The sequence below is a fragment of the Abrus precatorius genome, unplaced genomic scaffold, assembly GCF_003935025.1.
Source record: "Abrus precatorius isolate BTA unplaced genomic scaffold, Abrus_2018 Scaffold5, whole genome shotgun sequence".
Taxonomy (NCBI): Eukaryota; Viridiplantae; Streptophyta; class Magnoliopsida; order Fabales; family Fabaceae; genus Abrus; species Abrus precatorius.
In genome coordinates, this window is record NW_020874395.1 from 3,341,113 (window position 1) to 3,361,459 (window position 20,347).

A 20,347-nucleotide genomic window follows, 5' to 3' on the forward strand; every position below is an offset into this window, starting at 1 on the left:
TTGAAATTCGTTTAAAAATTTTAATTGTTTAATTAATGCCATATCCATAAAAGAAATAAATTCAAGTGATTTCTGACATTCCTTAACTTCATCATCATCGTCATATTTGACGTATAAGATCAAACTTTTAAAGTAAAAACAGCATAGCAACTGGTCATTAATTGCTGGATTTTCTTAGTTGTAGATTATCTATAACTAATTACAAGATATGCTTGAGGATGTTACTTATTGCCATAATCCCCTATAAACTAACCCAATCTATTCAACCATCCACCTAACTAGTTCAATGCATATAAGATAAGGATTCTAATACAGAATAAATTAGGATTACTTTTGTTGTTTTGGTGCCATTTATTGTTATTTTTCCTTATTTTTAGGGATTTTATATTTTATTAGGACTTGTATTTAGTTAATATCTATTTAGGTTTTGACTATCTTTGGGTTATATATACCCTATCCTATAGGTATAGCATTACTTTGTTTTCTTTTCTACAAATTTGCGTCGTTTCAAGATCTCTTCCTTGCGTTTCTTCTTTAGGGCAAACTAAGTGAGCAACATGGATCCTCCACTTTGTGCTAATGGTTGTGGCTTCTTTTCTTCTCCTGCAAACAAAAACCTTTGCTCAAAGTGTTACAAAGATTGTCTCAAAGAAAAAATATCTAAATCAAATGAAGTTTTGAAGAGTCAAATCAAGTGTTCGAAGGATGAGCTCTTTACTCTTGACTCATCTACGTCTCTTAAACCATGTTCTTCAAATAACCTTATAACTAATGTTTGTGATCCTATGGCTAGTGTTGCCATTTATGACTCTTCAAGCGTGAAGGACAAGAAAAAGAGGTGCAAAAGCTGCAATAAAAAGGTTGGACTAATTGGGTTTGAGTGTCGTTGTGGGGATGTTTTTTGTGGAAAACATAGACACCCAGAAGAGCATGATTGCAAAGTGGATTTCAAGGAAATTGGTCGTCAAGCTTTGGCTAAACAAAATCCTATATGTATTGGTGATAAATTAGAACATAGGATCTAAGCTATAAATTTTTAGGAATTTAACAATTCTTGTGGTGATGAATTTCTTGCTCGTTATTTTTTCATTTAACAATTCTTTCTTGTTATTAACTTGTGTATAATTGGACATTATTAACCATTCATAGAAATAAAAAATCTCTCCTTTTATTATATAATAATGGTATATTTTTAATGATGTTGATTTTTTGTTTTCCTGTGCTATATATATGAACAGAGACGACAGATAGTGAGTTTTATATGAAATTAACTCAAAAGAAATTAAATCTAATGTTAATATACGATAAATGTGGATACAAAATATCATCTATTCTCTACTGGTTAGACCCATTGGCCAACACCAACAACTTTTCTCTATAATATTTCTATCTATAAATTTTAGTTTAAGATAACATATTCCTTTCAAGTTTGATCAGTTCGTGTGAGAAACATTAATTTTACTTGGTTCTTATGCAATTTGAAATAAAGCTAGAAATGCCGTTTTTAATATAGTGCACTCGTGCTTTATTGAATTTGTTCGTGAGTGTTACAATCAAGGTCACCACGAATAAAAATAGAAAAGAAAAAGAAATCCTTATTAAATTTTAAAAAAAAATTGAGAAAACTTAAAAGAGAAAAGGTCTATTTATGTTGCATTTGGAAGTTTATTGACGCATGGAAAATATGTTAACAGCTAATAGTTGGAAAAAAAATGTTAAAGCCTCAAAAAATCAGTAACAGTAGAAAAATTACTTAAGAAAAAGGAGAATTGTTAAGATAGACAAATTAAATATTTTGATTAAAACCATCAACACAGAAAATTGTTTCAATCGCATGAATAGTCTTAAGTCCTTTAAGTTCGACGACACCACATAGTCTCTTCTTCCTAACCATGAGTGTGTTTGGGCCTAAATGGTTGGTATCCTTTGTAAGATCCTTAGGAATGCAAATGGAGATAATGTCTAGAGAGAGAGAGCTTGTGCATAACCTCAACCACGACGATCTATCAGATACAAATTATAACTGTCATACAAATCATCAACAATCCGATCGATATTCATGTATTTCTTGTAGTGTTTTTTTTTTTTTTAAATTATATTAAAGGTGTAAATTTTTTAAAAGATATTTGAAAATAATAAAAAAATAATATTTTTATGAATAAAAGATAAAAAGATATTTTTTGAAAGGTATTTAAAAGAAAAAATAAAAACCTTTAAAGATATTAAAAGCGATTAAAAATTATTGTTATATTTAAGTTTTTTGTTAGTAGAAAAAAACTAATGTAGCTAATCACATACCTTACCATTTCCTAATACATCATTGGGGACCAAAAATGGTTAACTTAAAAAAATAAAAATCATGCAAACCTTTTTTACGACTCATTTATTCATTGTAAATAGTAGTGATAGATTTTTTATTGTTAATTTATTTAATTATTGATAAAATTGTCGATTTTCTTTTTAATAACTTTAAGTTTTTTTTAACTGAAAAATTCAATCACCGAGTCTTTCTCAAATAGGGTTAGTAACATATTTTTGACAAAATTATAAATTTTTAATTCTTGTATGAATTTAAAATGTATTTCTAATTATTTTTACACATGCAAAATATTGAAAGAGACATTGTATACATGACATTAAGATCTTATTTATTATACGGGAATGATAAAAAAAAACATATACTAAAACAAATAATAGTAACAATAACACTTTCAAAGTGAAAACAATGGAAAAAAAACATTATATTTTAAATTTATTTTATTATTATTATTATTAATAATAATAAAAATATTACTCTTTATACAAATTTATTAATTTTTATTTTTATTTTTAGAAGTAATTTATAATTTTAAAAAAATTATAGAAACAAATAATAAAGACGAAGACACTTTTTCCGTATTTGGTCATGCATTCAGTTTTAATATTTATTTTGATTATAATAAAGAAAAACTTTTAAAATAAAATTTATAAAATAAATCATGGTAAAAAGTTTGGGACCTTTAATACATAGTAAAAATTAGTTATTTTAAACATTGTACTTAATATTTAAAATATATACTATTTGATTGATGGTTTTATATTTTCTTTAATTTAATTTATTTTTGTGTTTTTCTTTAGACAAGCTCGTATCTTTCATTCAGTCTTTATGCAAAAATTTTGTTTTGAATATTTTTAATATGTAGTGATAGTTAAATATATAAATTAAATTTTAAGCTTTGTTTATTATATTAGTTTAAAGTTATCATGCTCTTTCTTTCTTTCTTTTGAAATTACTAGCCTTGACTCATTATTATTTTTTCAGAGCAAATGTTATCTTGAATTAAATCATATTATTATTTTTTCAGAGAAATGCTGATTATTTTTATTATTTTGTTGACTGGATCATGATGATCAAAGGTAATTAATTTGGTATATTATTTTAAAACAATTACATTTAATTAAATAAATATAAAATTTGGAAAAAATTTACTGTAATAAAATTAATTAAATATATAATTTAAGGATGGGTCATAAATTATAAATTTTTTATACAATTATTAAAATTAAAAAATATATTTTATTACATTTTATTTATATATCTTTGAATCAGTATTTTAAACTAAGAATTTTTTTATTAAATGTCGCTTATATATATATATATATATATATATATTAGCAAATATTAATACACCCGTGTATATAGCGTGGGTAGAACTAATTGGTAATAATAATAAGAAACTAATTTACGTCTAGCATGCTCAGTTTTTAAAATTAAAACTGCAAGGAAATAAGTAATAGTTTTCTTGAATGTAGATGATTTATAATTAATTATAAGATATGTTTATGGATATTACTTCTTGCCATCATTTCTTATAAATTAACCCACTCTATTTTGTTCTTTCTCCAAATTTTCCTGTCAATATCTTTTTCTTGTAAAATTTTCGTTTGAGCCAAACCAACATAAGCAACATGGATCCACCACTTTGTGCTAAGTGTGGCTTGTTTGGTTCAACTACAGACCTAAACCTTTGCTCAAAGTGCTACCGAGATTATCTGGAATCGAATAACGTTTTGAAGATCGAATTCAAGAGTTCGACAGGTAAGACCTATGTTTTTGAATCATCTATGTCTGGTAAAGCATGTGCTTCTGGGAGCTCTTCCACTGTTCCCAGTGACTCTAAGAGTGAGGAGAAAAGGTGCAAAAGCTGCAATAAGAAGGTTGGACTAACTGGCTTTAAGTGCCGTTGTGGAGAGTTGTTTTGTGGAAAGCATAGATACCCAGAAAAGCATGCATGCAAAGTGGATTTAAAGGAAACTGGTCGTCAAACTTTGGCTAAACAAAATCCTAAATGCACTGGTGATAAATTAAAAAATAGGATCTAGGGTATAAATTTATACAAATTATATATACTTTTTATATTTCATGAATTATAAATATTACTATTATATAAGTTATGAGTTTCTTACTCATTATTTGTCTTTAACATTATATAAGTTATGAGTTTCTTACTGATCATCATAATGGGATATCACACACTGTTTTGTTTCTCTATCAATCCATGCCTGATGCGTTATTAACCATTTTGTATAAATGTTATTACACGCAGTGAGATATATATAATGAATATTTTTAGAAAATAAATAAATAAATAAATTAAGGCATAATTATTATAAATTATTGTCATAATAATTTTACTACATGAGTGCAAATGTGGGTCATCCAAGCAAATTTCTGCCCAACTTTGACAACACCACCTCCTCCCAATTATTTTTAGGATCGTTTATCAAACTCTCATTAAGTGAGTACTAATTTTTAAATTAGACCCTTTTTAACTGTTTTATATGGTTTTATGGGTTAGTTATGTTTTTTTTAATCATTTTAAGTAATTTTTTATATTAAAAATTATTTTTAATTTAATATTCAATTAAAGTTTACAATTTTCATAATTTATTTTTTTAATTTTAATATTTATCTCTTTACATAACTTTTTTAATATAATAAAATATCTATTATTTTAGAATTTGTACTTATAAATTATATACAGAGGTAAATATACAAAGTTATATTAAGTGAAAGTATTTTTAATTAGGTGGCAATTTTTTTATATTTAATATTTAATATTTAATTTAAATTTTATTTTTTTAATTTTAAAAATGTTATCTCTATAGTCCTATTTAATATTATAAAATTAATTATTACTCTAAAGGTATTTATTGTTTCAAAATTTAATAAATTTAAGAAGACATATAATTAATTTATTTTTATTCCAAAAATATGTTTAATATAAATAAATTAGTACTCATTTTTAACGAAATATCGGTAAAAAAATTAGTTTATATGAATACATAATAAAACAAACATTTCAATTATGAGTCAACAAAACTATGTTCATTAAAGCATATAAGTTGTAAGTAGAAAAATTATCATGAATGAGTTAAATAACATGAAAATAATTAAAGGAAAAATATCATAAAAAATGTAAAAGTCCTAAACAATAGTAAACTATCAATATAGACTAATTAAAACTGAAAGAAAATTATCATTTACTTGTAACAAAAAAATATCAATCTATTGATTTTTAGAGTTATAAAAAAAGTCTTAAAAACTACCTTCCAAATTCAAAGTTAAATTTCATTTGAAGTAAAAAAATATTTTACTTAATATTATTATTTAGACGCATTACTATCCTTTTCATATTATAACCATATTTTTAATATTAACATATAGTAAGATATATTCAAAAAGTCAAAAACTTATGTCTCTAAAATTTTTTCCTTTCACAAATTTGTATATGACTTAATAAGGTAAAAAGACAAAAAATCAAATATATAATTAAGAAGATATTAATATTCGTGAATTTTCATCTCATTAAATTTTATTAATCTATAAAATTTTAATAATAGACTTAATTATATTTTTGTTTTTATAAAAGTGCTATCCTTCAAAATAAGTTTTTAAAATATTTTTTTTTGGTTAAGATTCACTTTTTAATTTATTTAAAATATTATATTTTTTTACAGTCAATAATTACCGTTAAATAATCAGTTGAATTCACATCAATGTTATATCATCGTTATTTTTAAAAATTTTATTATTTAAAAAATTATATTTAAAAAAAGTCCTTAAAAAATCATTTAAAATTTTAATTTTAAAAAAATATTTCCTCAACTTCTCTCCACACTCTTTCAATCCCAATTTCCTCCTAACCAAAAAATCCCCTGCTCACCGCAACTTGCCCTCTCTTATCTTTCTTGGATCGAAGTTTCTCTTCAATGACAATATGGCACTTAGAATATGCGTGTTTGGAAGTTTAGTTGAACCTTTGAGTTTTCACAGTTATTATATTCAACAGTGTTCCTTGACCTTGTACGAAATCTGAATTCCATTTTCTCCTTTTTTTTTTTTTTCGTTTCTCTTTGTTCTAAGCACACACCACTTGTTCCAGAGCCATGGAAGAAGATTTCTTGCTCTGCAATTGCATTGCCATTTTTCTACTTTGATCGGGTATGTATATGCTATTTTACTTGCTCTATACACACCCTTTTACTCCCTTTCTTTATGGAGTGGCTTTTAATCACTGTTCATGTGGTGAAATCAAAGAAAAGCTGAAGTTGGGTTCTAAAGAATATTAAAAAGAGAAAAAATTTAACTTGAGTTTTGTTACAAGTTAATGCATTTTTGGACTCAAAAGCAAGGAAGGGTGTGGGTTTTTGTCAAGTTGTGGTTTTGTTATGTTGTGTAGATCAGAGAAAAACTGGATTTCATTGGTAAATTTGTACAAAGACAGAAACTTTGCACTTAAAGCCTTTGTGAGTTTTCTTTCTTATGGGTTAAAGGTGTTTTATGTGATAGAGCATGATCCTCCTTCCACCTCTAGGATTCTACGATCTTCTCGGCCTCCATTAAGAGCATATAAAAATGACAGGGGTCACTGTAACTATGGAATGAAAAATTTTAAATAATAAAATTTTTAGAAACTATAGAATTGACTGAATCGTAATAAATTAAAAATTTAAAGACTTATTTTAATTGGTATTACTTTTATGGAAATTAAAAACATAATTAAGCTTTAATAATATTTATATTCAATTAACAAATTTTCTCATATTTCTTAATTTTTGAAAATAGTGAATATAATAAAATAAATAAACATATTCAATATGTTATAGTCTTAAAATTATTTAATGCATTTTTATATCACGAAGCTTTGAAATGAAGATATTTACTATTTTTTTATTTCAACTATGCATATAACATCATAATTTTGAAAATCAGAGTAATGCAATTGATGAACGGGTCAGATAATCGATCTAAATGACTCAAAATTGGATTGTCAAGACTAAATGAACCGATCAAGAACCAATGAAAATTGATTTAGTAGTTGGACAGAATCTTTGTTTATTTCAAACAAAAAGGTAACCAGAAGTAATTCTCATGGGTATCTATTATTGTTTCAGTTATTAGTTGTTAATATTAATGCCTCATTTTTACTATTTTACTTCATAAATTATATTTAAATTAATATAGATATCTTCATTAGTAATATTCACTATTTTATATTTACATATCAATTCAACTGTTAATCGTCTAAGAGAGTAACACATGCAGGAAAAAATTTAAAATCAATGACTCTTTAAATAGAGAGAGAATAAGAGATAGTGATAAATATATTTTTCAAAGAACTTTTTATTTGTTATTCCTTAATGCTAGAAGGCTGGTTAACATTTATCTTAATTAAATTCGAAGAATTCAAATGTTTATTAATGCTTGATCAATAAAGAGATAGACTACCAACCTAGGTATACTGACTTAAATTAAAGAAAATATTTTCTTGAAGCTGATAGTTATAGCATTTTATAGAGGAAATTTTTTGAATTTAGTACGCTGTTAATTCAAGAATTAGGACTCGTTTGTTGTCAGTCATAGTTCTCCCTTACTTAATAATGTTTATTCTTTTTTCGAATGCGATATATCTTATAAGAGACAATTTTGCAAAATGAATATCTTACCAAATTCAAATTGAGCCTATAAACAATTTTTTTTTTTTTTAAAAAAACATGAGTATATTAGTACACATGACATGTTTTTAATATATACTTATTTTATAAGAGTATTTTAGCAAATTACTCTTTCATGTGTATTTTAACAAATTCAAGATTATATAATTATTACAATATTCCTAAAAAAATAAGTGAGTGCTCTTATTTATCTTTTAGAAGAAGCATGTTTATGTATTATACCATTGAAAATATTATTAAAACAATTAAAGTTTAAGTTTATTAAAATGTTCCAACTAAAAAAAAAGTAAATGCACACTTACAAAAGTTAGTTTATTTTCATTTATTTCTTAGAAAAAAGTAATTTTACAAGTTATATTTCTAACAAATTCAATCCAAAAAATTTATAAAATATAAATAACATATAGATTGAACTTGATTGCTTACCTTGAACCATTAAAATTTTATTAGCAAATGTAGAGTAGGGAAAGTCTAATTCTATTGCGAAGTGTAATATGTTATTTCTAAACTCATTATGATGGGATGCAATATATTATTTCCAAACTCATTATGATGGGATGCAAAAATCTCTTTATGGCCCTCTACTCTAAGCATGAGTTTAAACACATTTTCTTGACAATTCAAAATTGCATTTACAAGTAGGCATCTTCCATTACTGTTTACAGCTAATGAAAGGTTAGAATTTGCTTTTCTCATTAAATCTACGAACTCACCAATCTTCGCTGCCAGTAACATGTACTTTAGAATTTTAAGTACTGGGCAATGGTTCTTTTTCATCTTTGAATGCCTGAAAGCATTTGAAAGTTAATTTCAAATGAAGGACTTAATTAAACATAAGACAAAATTGACGTATGAAAGTAAAGACAAAACTAATATCATACGTATTTTTAAGTAATTTTCTTTAATTAAAAGTAGAGTTTTATTTTGATAATTTATATAATAAATGTTATATGTTAAAGGTTATTGAAAATTGTTGTAGTTAAATTTTAATTCAAATTTAAAAATATTACTAAAAATGCTTGAACTATTGTGCATAATTAAATTTAGAATACAATAAAAGTACAACTTTTTAAAGTGTTATTGACGTTGTTTACTACTTAAAATTAAAATTTTAATAAATATTGTAAACATTTTATTAAAATTAAATAAATTTCAATACAGAGAAGCTTTTTCCCTCCTTCAAGAACCATCCATTCTGCCATTTTCTCATTGTCGGTTAATTTAGCAGCAAGAACAAGCTCAATGTATCCCTCCCTGTCTTACATAGTCAGCAATTGCTACTTCCCAATTTCAATTAAATTCTTCATAATTTTATCATGTCCTGCACCTACCGCAACATGAAGAACGAATTTCACGCTGTAGTGTGTATTGAAAATATCCTCACAGAAACTGTTGATGTGCTCTCTCACCTCAGCCTATTTGTCTCTTTTCACCAAATGATAGAGCTAATCAAGTTAGTTGCTGTGACGATGGTCAAGCTCATTATCATGGTAAGCTTTCACATCTTGGCTGAATGAGACCTTCAAGTGATTCCATGCCTATTGCATTGTTTTGCATTTTCTTGTTTGGCTAAAAGTGCCAAATCCACATGACAGTTGAATGGCATGTAAAACATTGCTATTTTTATATTTCCAATCCGAGTTATCGTTATAAGGGTTAATATCACCCTCTACAACAATATGTTAGATACTGGTAACAAAATGAATGACAACACATACTCATGCTAAACTTCATACAATCATCCAATTCACTTCCTAATCCACAACAATATTCCAGTATACATCATACATACACCCCATAATTTCATTTTATATAACTTACCCTTTTAATCACAGCAACACTACTCCCATTTTCCACACACCACATACACATCGGGCCTTCACCCAACGTACTCTACTTACTAGCCACTACTGCATCATTTATGTTACGTGTCACCAAATAACTAGTAAGGTGAAAGGTGAACATACGGTGGTAAATGAACCGCTGCGACAAACTAACTTGGGTTCTACTGAGAAATGCATAAGAGAGGCGAGCCAAACCACAATAAGATTTATCAGGATCCAAGCCTCTGGCACCGTCGTCTCGGATTAACATTGTGGCACCATCTGCAAACAAAACGTAAATCATTCATATTTATGTTGATTCGGGGCCTATAAAATAATTAAACATTATCCACTTCTTAATTAATGAATAAATATTAATAATAAACATATTTTATCTCCTTAAGTAAGGTTAAATACATAAATTGCATAAATGTATATTAATTCATGTATTTTTATTAAATAAATTGCTAATAACTAATGAGTAAAGCCAAGATTAGTTCTGAAATTGATGACACCGATTAAGTTAGTTCTGAGATTCAAATTGACTTGTTACTTTGTCGCGTCACTTTACTCCAAACGGTTGCACTGGTAAAACAACATTGTTTTGGAATGGAAAGGAGAGAGATAACATCGTTTGAAAATCATAGTTGTTACATTCAATCAAGAAATTATTCTCTAGAAGCAAATGAACGAAGACTTACCAAATATTTCGGTGGAGATGCAACGTGAAAGAAGCTTAGAGGCGTGACAGAAAGTATTTTGGAGTAAGACGGACCGAGGAGTAATAGAGAAGAGATACCTAACCATATTTCTATTGCCCTTAGCAGAGGCGAGAAGCACGGGGATCTCTGATTAGGTATTGGTGGTGAGACAGAGAAGCTCTTCCCCTCCTTCACGAACCATCCACTCTGCCATCCTCTCATTATCGGTTAATTCAGCAGCAAGAGCATGCGCAGTGTATCCCTTCCTGTCTTACATTGTCAGCAATTGCTGCTTCCTAATTTCAATTAAATTCTTCATAATTTTATCCTGCCGTGCACCTACCGCAACATGAAGAACGGATTTCACGCTGTAGTGTGTATTGAAAATATCCTCACAAAAACTGTTGATTTGCTCTCTCACCTCAGCCCATTTGCCTCTTTTCAGCAAATGATAGAGCTAGTCAAGTTAGTTGCTACGACGATGGTCAAACTTATTATCATGGTAGGCTTTCACATCTTGGCTGAATGAGACCTTCAAGTGATTCCATGCCTATTGCATTGTTTTGCATTTTCTTGTTTGGCTGAAAGTGCCAAATCCACACGACAGTTGAATGGCACGTAAAACATTGCTATTTTTAGATTTTCAATCCGAGTTATCGTTATAAGGGTTAATATCACCCTCTACAACAATATGTTAGATACTGGTAACAAAATGAATGACAACACATACTCATGCTAAACTTCATACAATCATCCAATTCACTTCCTAATCCACAACAATATTCCAGTATACATCATACATACACCTCATAATTTCATTTTATATAACTCACCCCTTTAATCACAGCAACATTACTCCCATTTTCCACACACCATATACACATCGAGCCTTCACCCGACGTACTCTACTTACTAGCCACTACTGCATCATTTATGTTACGTGTCACCAAATAACTAGTAAGGTGAAAGGTGAACATACAGTGGTAAATGAACCGTTGCGACAAACTAACTTGGGTTCTACTGAGAAATGCATAGGAGAGGTAAGCCAAAGCACAATAAGATTGATCAGGATCCAAGCCTTTGGTTCCGTCATCTTGGATTAACATTCTGGCAACATCTGTAAACAAAACGTAAATCGTTCATATTTTTATTGATTCAGGGCCAACAAATATTATTAAAGATTATCCACTTCTTAATTAATGATTAAATAATAATAGTAAACATTTTATTTTTTTAAGTAAGGTTAAACACATAAAATGCATAAAAATATATCATATATTTTATTAAATAAATAGCTAATAAATAATAAGTAAAGCCGAGATTAGTTTTGAAATTCTTAACATCGATTAATTTAGTTTTGAGACTCAAATGGACTAGCTACTTTGTTGTGATACTTTACTCCAAATGGTTCCCCTTTTAAAATAGCATTGTTTTGGAACGGAAAGGAGAGAAATAACATCATTTTAAAATCACAGCTATTACATTTAATCATGAAATTATTCTTTAGAAGCAAACGAATAAAGTCTTACCAAATATTTCAGCAAGGATGCAACATGAAACAAGCTTATAGGCATGACAGAAATTCTTTTGGAACAAGACGAATCAGAAAGTAACAGAGAAGAGATATTTAACCATATTTATATGGCCATTAGTAGAGGCGAGAAGCATAGGGATCTCAACTTCATCTTCATCTGATTGGGACCTTATAGTGAGACAGAGAAGCTCTTCCCTTTCTTCACGCACCGTCCACTCTGCCTTCTTCTCATTGTTGGTCAATTCAGCAGTAAGAGCAAGCGCAATGTATCTCTCAATGTCTTGCATTGTCAGTAATCGCTACTTCCCAATTTCAATTAAATTCTTCATAATTTTATCTTGCCCTGCACCTTTCACATCATGAAGAATGGTTTTGCCACTGTAGCGTGTATTAAAAATATCATCAAGAAAATTATTGATGTGTGCTTTCACCTCAATCCATTTGCCTCTCTTCACCAATTGATCGAGCTGGTCAAGTTTGTCGCTACGAGCATGGTCAAGCTCATTATCATTTTAGGCTTTCACATTTTCACTAAATGAGATCATCAAGTGATTCCATGCCTCTTGGACGGTTTTGCATTTTCTTATTTGGCTCAAAGTCTGATATCCACATGATAGTTGAATGACATGTAAAGGATTGCTATGTTTGGATTTATAATCCGAGTGGTCGTTAGGAGGGTTAATATCACCCTTTACAACAATGTGTTAGATACTGGTAATAAAATGAATGACAGCATACACTCTTGCTAAACTCATCCAATCCAATTAACTACATAATCTACAACAACAATATTCCAATATACATCACACATACACCACATATTACATTTTATATAATTCACCCTTTAATTACAGCAACACTACTCCCATTTTTCAAACACACCACATATACATCAGGCCTTCACCCAACATACTCTACTTACTAGCCACTGCATCATCATTTATGTTACATGTCACCAAATAACTAGTAAGGTGAAAGGTGAACATACGATGGTAAATGAACTGTTACGGCAAACTAAGTTGGGTTCCACTGAGAAATGCATAAAGGAGGCGAACTAATGCACGATAAGATTCATCAGGATCCAAGTCTTCGGCTCCGTCGTCTCGAATTAACATTGTGGCAACATCTGCAAACCAAATATTAATCCACACGACAATTGAATGGCATGTAAAACATTGTTGTTTTTGAATTCTTAATCCGAGTTGTCGTTATGACGGTTAATATCACCCTCTACAATAATGTGTTGGATACTGGTAACAAATAGGCTAGAGATTGAATAGATACTTATATTGCTTAGGAATCTCTATTCAGTCCTTATGTAAAAAGTGTACAAATGCACCAGAATATAATGATGGCACTTCGAGAGTCCAAACTCTCGCTCACATGTCTAAGGATTTTTTTTCTTCTCCCCCTCCTTACTCTTTACCTTCTTATTCATAATATTGTTCCCCTTTGCTATCTCCTAGATTCAGATAATGAATAATTCTGTTATAATTATTATGGTGAGTATCCCTAATGTGCTAACCAGGGCTTTTATTCCCTTCAGCCTTCCTATCTCTTCTTCTATACACCTTATAGTAGGAGGTTTCCTAACAATACACGGCTTTGAGAGCCATGTTGTCCTCAAGGTGGAAATGAGGGAAAGTATCTTAAATACAAGCCGCAGATTTCTAAGAGGCTTTATAATCCGGTAGACTTTTCCACTTAATCAAGATTTCGAGTTCACCTTGGCGTCCCTCCCAAGTTGGAGCTTATACGCCACTGGCCCTATCAGCTCGACAATTTGATATGGCCCATACAATATAGCGCTGAGTTTCTCATTAGGTTTTCTAGCTATTGACTATATTCTGTAGGGCTGCAACTTCAGATAGACCAAATCTCCTACTGCCAAGTCAACCTGACGCCTTTTTTTGTCAGCCTAAGCCTTCATAACATCCCGACCTTAAGCAAATTAGCTCTCAATTTTTGCAGTTGCTTGTCTTTATCGTGGTCATGTGGTTAACCTCTTCCACCTTCGTAGGTATAGTCATCCCTTTTAGTAACACAGGGGGATCTTGCCCATATAGTTCTTTAAAAGGTGTCATCTTTGTGGAAGCACTGTAGTAGGAATTGAACCAGAATTCTACTCAGTGTAACCTGTTAGGACAATGTTTGGGATTGGTTCCCATAAGATAGCGTAAGTACATTTCAAGGCATCGGTTCACCACTTCCATCTGTCCATCTATTTGTAGATGATAGGCTGTACTAAAACGGAGCTGAGTCTCGGATAATATAAATAGTTTGCACTAGAAACTGCTTAAAAATACCTTATCTTTTTCTGACACAATTGAGGCTGGGAACCCATGCAATTAGACAATTTCCTACACAAACACAACAGCCACCTTTTTAGCAATGAATGAATGGCATAATGGCAAGAAATGTGCATACTTGGTGAGACAATCCACCACCACTAGTATCGTATCCACTCTACGTGTTTTGGGAAGGCTTCCTATGAAGTTCATTGATATGTCCTTTCAGCTATAGGCAGTTATTGGCAAAGGCTATAGTAACCCTATTGGGCTGAGGACTACATATTTATTACGTTGACAGATCTCACAATCTACTACATAACGTTGTATGTCTGCCTTCATCTCTTCCCAAAAAAGGATCATTGCAGCTCTCTTGTAAGTTAGAAAGAACCCAAAATGTCCTCCTGTTGGGGAGTCATAGAACTCTGCCAACTGTGAGAGAATCTGTGGGGACTGCTTGGGTAGCACCAACTGTCCACGAAAGTACAAGCAGTTTTCTGAAAGTTCATACCCAGGATGTGTTGAAGGATCTGTAAACAAATCACGCATGATCCCGCATAGTTTACTTACACGACTTGTTTCCTCAGCCCACTCTTCCAACTATTTGTGTCTCATCACAGAAATGGCAGTGAACATCAGTTGTCTGGATAAGTTATCAATAACCTGATTTTGATGGCTTGGCCTGAAATAGATTTTGAAGTCGAAGACCGTTAACTTAAACATCCAGCGAAATTGTAAGTATAGTAAAGTGCCTCTCCAACAGATAGTGTCTCCACTGTAGCACTGCATGACGACAGCCATGAGTTCCCTTTCATATATGGACTTTCGTTGGGCCCAATCGGACAGTGTTTGGCTCCAAAAAATGTCACTGGTCTCCCTTTCTATGATAACACAGCCTTAGACCCTTGCTAGAAGCATTTGCTTCTATCACGAATTCCCTTAAAAATTCTTAGGTTGCCAATACATGAAGTTGTAGCATAACCCCCTCCAACTGTTCGAAAGCTCGTTGGGCTTGAATGCTCCATTGGAACACAACATCCTTCTTCAGCAGCTGTGTAAGAGGTCGTGCCTTGGCTCTGTACTTCTTAAGAATTTGTCTATAGTACCTAGGTAGCCCTAGGAACCCCTTGAGGGCCTTCTGATCCCGCGATATTGACCAGTTTTGGACGGCCTCCAACTTTTGTGGATCTGTTGCCACCCCTTCCTTTGATATCACATGTCCTAGATATTCAAAAGTGTGTCGAAGTGCTCCCAGGACTAGTTTCAAATGTCATATATGCTCTTCCAAACTGCAACTATACACAAGAATATCTTAAAAAAAAAAACTAATATGAATTTTTGAAGATATGGTTTTAGCACGTTGTTTATCATTACTTGAATGTGGAGGGGGCGTTTTTCAAGCTGAAAGGCATTACGAGGAACTTGTAGTGTCCCTCGTGAGTTCTGAATGTCGTCTTCTAAATATCACTCCCTTTCATGCAGATTTGGTGAAAACCAACCTTTAAATTTGGTTTGGAGAAAATGGTTGCTCCTCCCAACTCAACCATTAGCTCTTCTATCACCGGAATGGGGAACTTGTCAGTCACTATGATTTTATTGAGGACCTAGTAATGTACACAAAATCATCACAAGCCATCCTTTTTCTGAATAAAATGGCTGGGCTGGAGTATGGGCTTGTGCTAGGTTGGATTATTCCAGCCTCCACCATCTTAGTGACCAATTTCTCTATTTCATTTTTCTGGTAATGTGGGTACTTATAGGGTTGAATGTTCAAAATATTCGTTCCTTCTTTTAAGTGTATTGCATGATCTATTTCCTTTCTAGAGACAATCTTGTTGGTTGCTAAAACACATCTTCAAACTCCGCCAATAATTGATGTATCTATTGTCCTCCTCTCTGATTCTATGACTCTAATGTTTTTCTCATTAGACAATCAATCTAATACCCTTCTTGTTCATCTAGTAGGGCTTTATGTATGGCTTTTAAGGTTGCTCTTCCCTTGGACAATCTTAGGTCCCCTTGCAGTCTTGCTACTCCTGTCCTAGTATTAATACCTATTATCATCTCTTGGAAGTCCACCCAGATTCTTCCCAAGGTTTCTAGCCACGCTATTCCTAACACAACTTCAACTCCCTTTAATTCAAACAAATAAAAACCTTGCTCTACTTCTACTTCTTACATTTCAATCGTCTACCTCCACCTTATAGGGGTTTGTTTCCAAAACTAACAAGCCTAGTTCTTCAACCAAAACTTTGAAAACAAAGTTGAGGGACGCTCCACAATCAATGAGGACAAGAATCGTATCCTCCAATTAACACAATACTCTAGGTATTAAGTTTACTGGGAGGATACGGTTCTTCCTCTTTGTTAATATTAAAAAAAATTATTTTTTAAAAGCTTATATATATGTAAATAAAATATATTTTTATTCTTTTAAAATATATTAAATTTTAATTTTTGATTAGTATTAGATAAAGACATAACTAATCGATATATTTTTATGACAATTTTTATGATACATTATGTTTTGATAAATTAAAATAAAAAATTTTACATGATCCTAAATTAAAATTGAATATATTTGATTTGAAGCTACAAAATATATTTAAAGTTAAGAAGAAAGATCAAACGTAGAAAATAAAGGAAGGAGGTATTGAAAAAGGAAGAGTTACTGAATATTTGAGCAGAGATGCAATGTGCAAGAAGCAGAGGCGTAACAGAAGTGATTGTTCTCATTCATCAAGATAGACCAAGGAGTATGACAGAAAAGCTAGCGAGCCATTTCTTTGTGTTCCTTAGTCGTAGCAATAAGCACCAGAATTTCACCATCCTTACTCTCTTCACACTTCTACTAAATTGAGCATCAAGAGCAAGTGCAGTGTATCCATGCGAGTCTTTCATTTTGTGCAACAATAGATTCTAAATCTAAGTCAATTATCCACAATTGTCTCATGCCCTGTGTTAGGAACAACTAAAGAAGAAAGAGAAAAAACACAAGGATTTAACATAGTTCGGCACATAGTATATGTACCTATGTCCACGGCTACACTAGGAAAATATTTTATTCATTAGATGATTCTTAAAGTTTTACAAGGCATTACTTATATAGTAATAGTAAAATAGAAGTTGCTCAAGAGCAAGTAATGTGAGACTAAATAAGACTACACAATCTCAACAATTCTCCCACTTGGAGTCTGATTAGGTCTTTGTAAACCATGAGCTCATGTACTCTTCACCTAGTGTAGCGCCTTCATTATCAGTTATCCTCGAACGCCAGTTGAGGCAATGCAAAGCCTCAACTTATCAATTGTGACAGTCTTGATCAACATATCAGCTGGGTTTTCTGATCCTGAGATCTTCAACAAAGACAAGTCTCTAACACTTATTAGGTCTTTGATAAAATGGTACTTCATATTAATATGCTTGCATTTGAAATGAAAAATTGAATTTTTAGCAAGACATATAGCATTTTAACTGTCATTGAATAATGGAGAATCGTCCTTTTTTTTTTCAATTCCTTGAGAAATTTTTTTAGTCATGACATCTCCTTTGCTGCTTCTGAAGTAGCTACATACTCGGCTTCAGTGGTTGAGAGAGCAATTCTATTTTGAAGTTTAGACTTCCAGTTCATAGCAGTACCACCTGAGGTAAAAATGTAACATGCGGTGCTTTTTCTACGATCCAAATCTCCTCCAAATCTGGATCAAAGAATCTTTGTAAAGTGAGATTATTTTTGCCAATGCACAAACACATTCCTGAAGTGTCCTTCAGATATCTCAATATCCATTTCACACCTTCCCATTGCTCATTTTCAGGATTTGATAGGAACCTATTGACAATTCCTACTACATGTGCTATGTCAGGTCTAGTACACACCATAGCATACATTACTCTCCCTACAGCTGATGTATATGGTATTCTTGACATGTAACTTTCTTCTTCATCTGTCTATGAGGATTGCTTCTTTGAAAACTTTAAGTGAGTTTCTAAAGGAGTATTTCTAGTCTTGGCATCTTTAACATTAAATCTGTCAAGCAATTTTTGTATATATTTCTCTTAAGACAGCTTCATAATACCTTTTGATCTGTTTCTGAGGATTCTTATGCTGAGAAATTGTTTAGCTAGTCCAAGATCCTTCATCTCAAAGTTTTTTGCCAACTATTGCTTCAATTCGTTGAATTTTGTCATACTGGACCTTGCAATTAACATGTCATCAACATATAAAGCAAGAATGACATAACTATCAGCATACTTCTTAACATAGCAGCAATGATCTACATAACATTTGTGAAATCAAAAGTTACTTATAAACTCATTAAACTTCTTGTACCACTGTCTTAGTGCTTGTTTCAAGCCATTTAAGCTTTTGTGAAGTTTGAATACAAGATTCTCCTTGCCTGAAACTTCAAAACCTTCTAGTTGTATCATATATATGTCTTTCTCTAGATCCCTATGTAGGAATGTAGTTTTAACATCTAATTACTCCAAATAAAAATTCTTTGCAGTTACGATACTCAAGATAACTCTAATGGTAGTCATCTTGACAACAGGAGAGAAAATCTTTGTGAAGTCAATTCCCTGTTTCTACTGAAACCCTATCTCTACAAGTCTCGCATTGTATCTTCTACTACCGTTAGGTTTTTCTTTCAACCTATAAACCCGCTTGTTCTGTAAAACTTTCTTTCCTTGTAGTAGCTTGGTTAATGACCATGTTCCATTCTTCTAAAGAGATATCATTTCATCTTTCATTTCTAACTCTCACTTAATAGATTCATTCCCCTACATGGCTTCTGCAAAATATTATGTCTCACTAGCATCAGTTAATAACAAATAATGCAATGAAGGAGAATACTTTTGCGATGCTACTAGTACTTTACTATATCTCCTTAATTTGGTCATAGGGATTTCTAGCATTGTTGTGGGTTCTAGTTTTGGTTCTGATTCAGACTCTTCCTTTGTATCTGACCTTCTATTGGTTACATCACTCTCTGAAATTTCTTCTAGTTCTACACTTTCAAAAAGTTTTGGCAATCTCTTTGCACCCATAGATTCCATAAATCTATCTTTATAGAACATGTACTCATTAAAAGTAACATTTCTACTTTTAATGATTTTCTTGTTTTGGTTATCCCAAAACTTATAGCCATACATGTCAGATCCATAGCCGATAAAATAACACTCTCTTACCTTGGGGTCTGATTTATCTCTATTGTCAAAGTATATCGAAACATATGAGACACAACCAAAAACTCTTAAGCGTGAAATTTTTACCTCCTTTCCAGACCATACTCCTTCAAGTAATCAATAATTTAAGAGAATTGAGAGTCCTCTATTCATAAGGTAAGCTGTTATATTTATTACTTTTGCCTAAAACATTTTAGACAGGCCAAACTAGATCCGTATATATCTAGCTCTCTCATTCAAGGTTCTATTCATCCTTTTTGCCACACTATTTTGTTCAATTGTTCATGGTACTATTTTGATCATTCTAAACCCATTTTCTAAAAAGAAGTCCTTAAACTCCTAGCTATCATACTCTTCACCATTATCAGATTTCAGACTTTTAACCTTTAAACCTATTTGATTTTCAACTTCTGCTTTCCATATTTTAAACATAGAAAACATATCAGATTTATTTTTAAGAAAATAAACCCATACCTTTCTTTTAGAATCATAAATGAAGGTGACATAATAGCGTGAGCCTTCAAGGGATTGTACTGGGGATGGCCCCAAATATCTGTATGCACTAATTCTAGCTTTTCAACTTTGGATATCTTTCTTGACTTCGAGAAGCTAACCTTTTTCTACTTTTCGAAGATATAGTGTTCACAAACTCCAACATCAACATGCTTCAAACTTGATAGTTTTCTCTTTGACGCCATAAGCTTCATTCTTTTATCACTCATGTGTCCGAATCTTTGATGCAATAATGAGGAACTATCAACAGCATCAGTAACTGCTACCATTTCCTCACATGCAACCATGTAAAGAGACTTTCGCTTC

The 20,347-nt window shown here is 31.1% G+C and overlaps 2 protein-coding genes across 2 annotated transcripts; both read left to right on the top strand.

The window, feature by feature from the left end:
• Positions 1-557: 557 nt before the first annotated feature.
• LOC113868168 (zinc finger A20 and AN1 domain-containing stress-associated protein 7-like) lies at positions 558-1,025 on the top strand. The gene has a single exon (XM_027503754.1). The coding sequence runs from the start codon at positions 558-560 to the stop codon at positions 1,023-1,025; it is 468 nt and encodes a 155-aa protein (XP_027359555.1).
• A 2,923-nt stretch (positions 1,026-3,948) lies between these two features.
• LOC113868117 (zinc finger A20 and AN1 domain-containing stress-associated protein 1-like) lies at positions 3,949-4,362 on the top strand. Its single transcript, XM_027503683.1, has one exon. The coding sequence runs from the start codon at positions 3,949-3,951 to the stop codon at positions 4,360-4,362; it is 414 nt and encodes a 137-aa protein (XP_027359484.1).
• Positions 4,363-20,347: the final 15,985 nt, after the last annotated feature.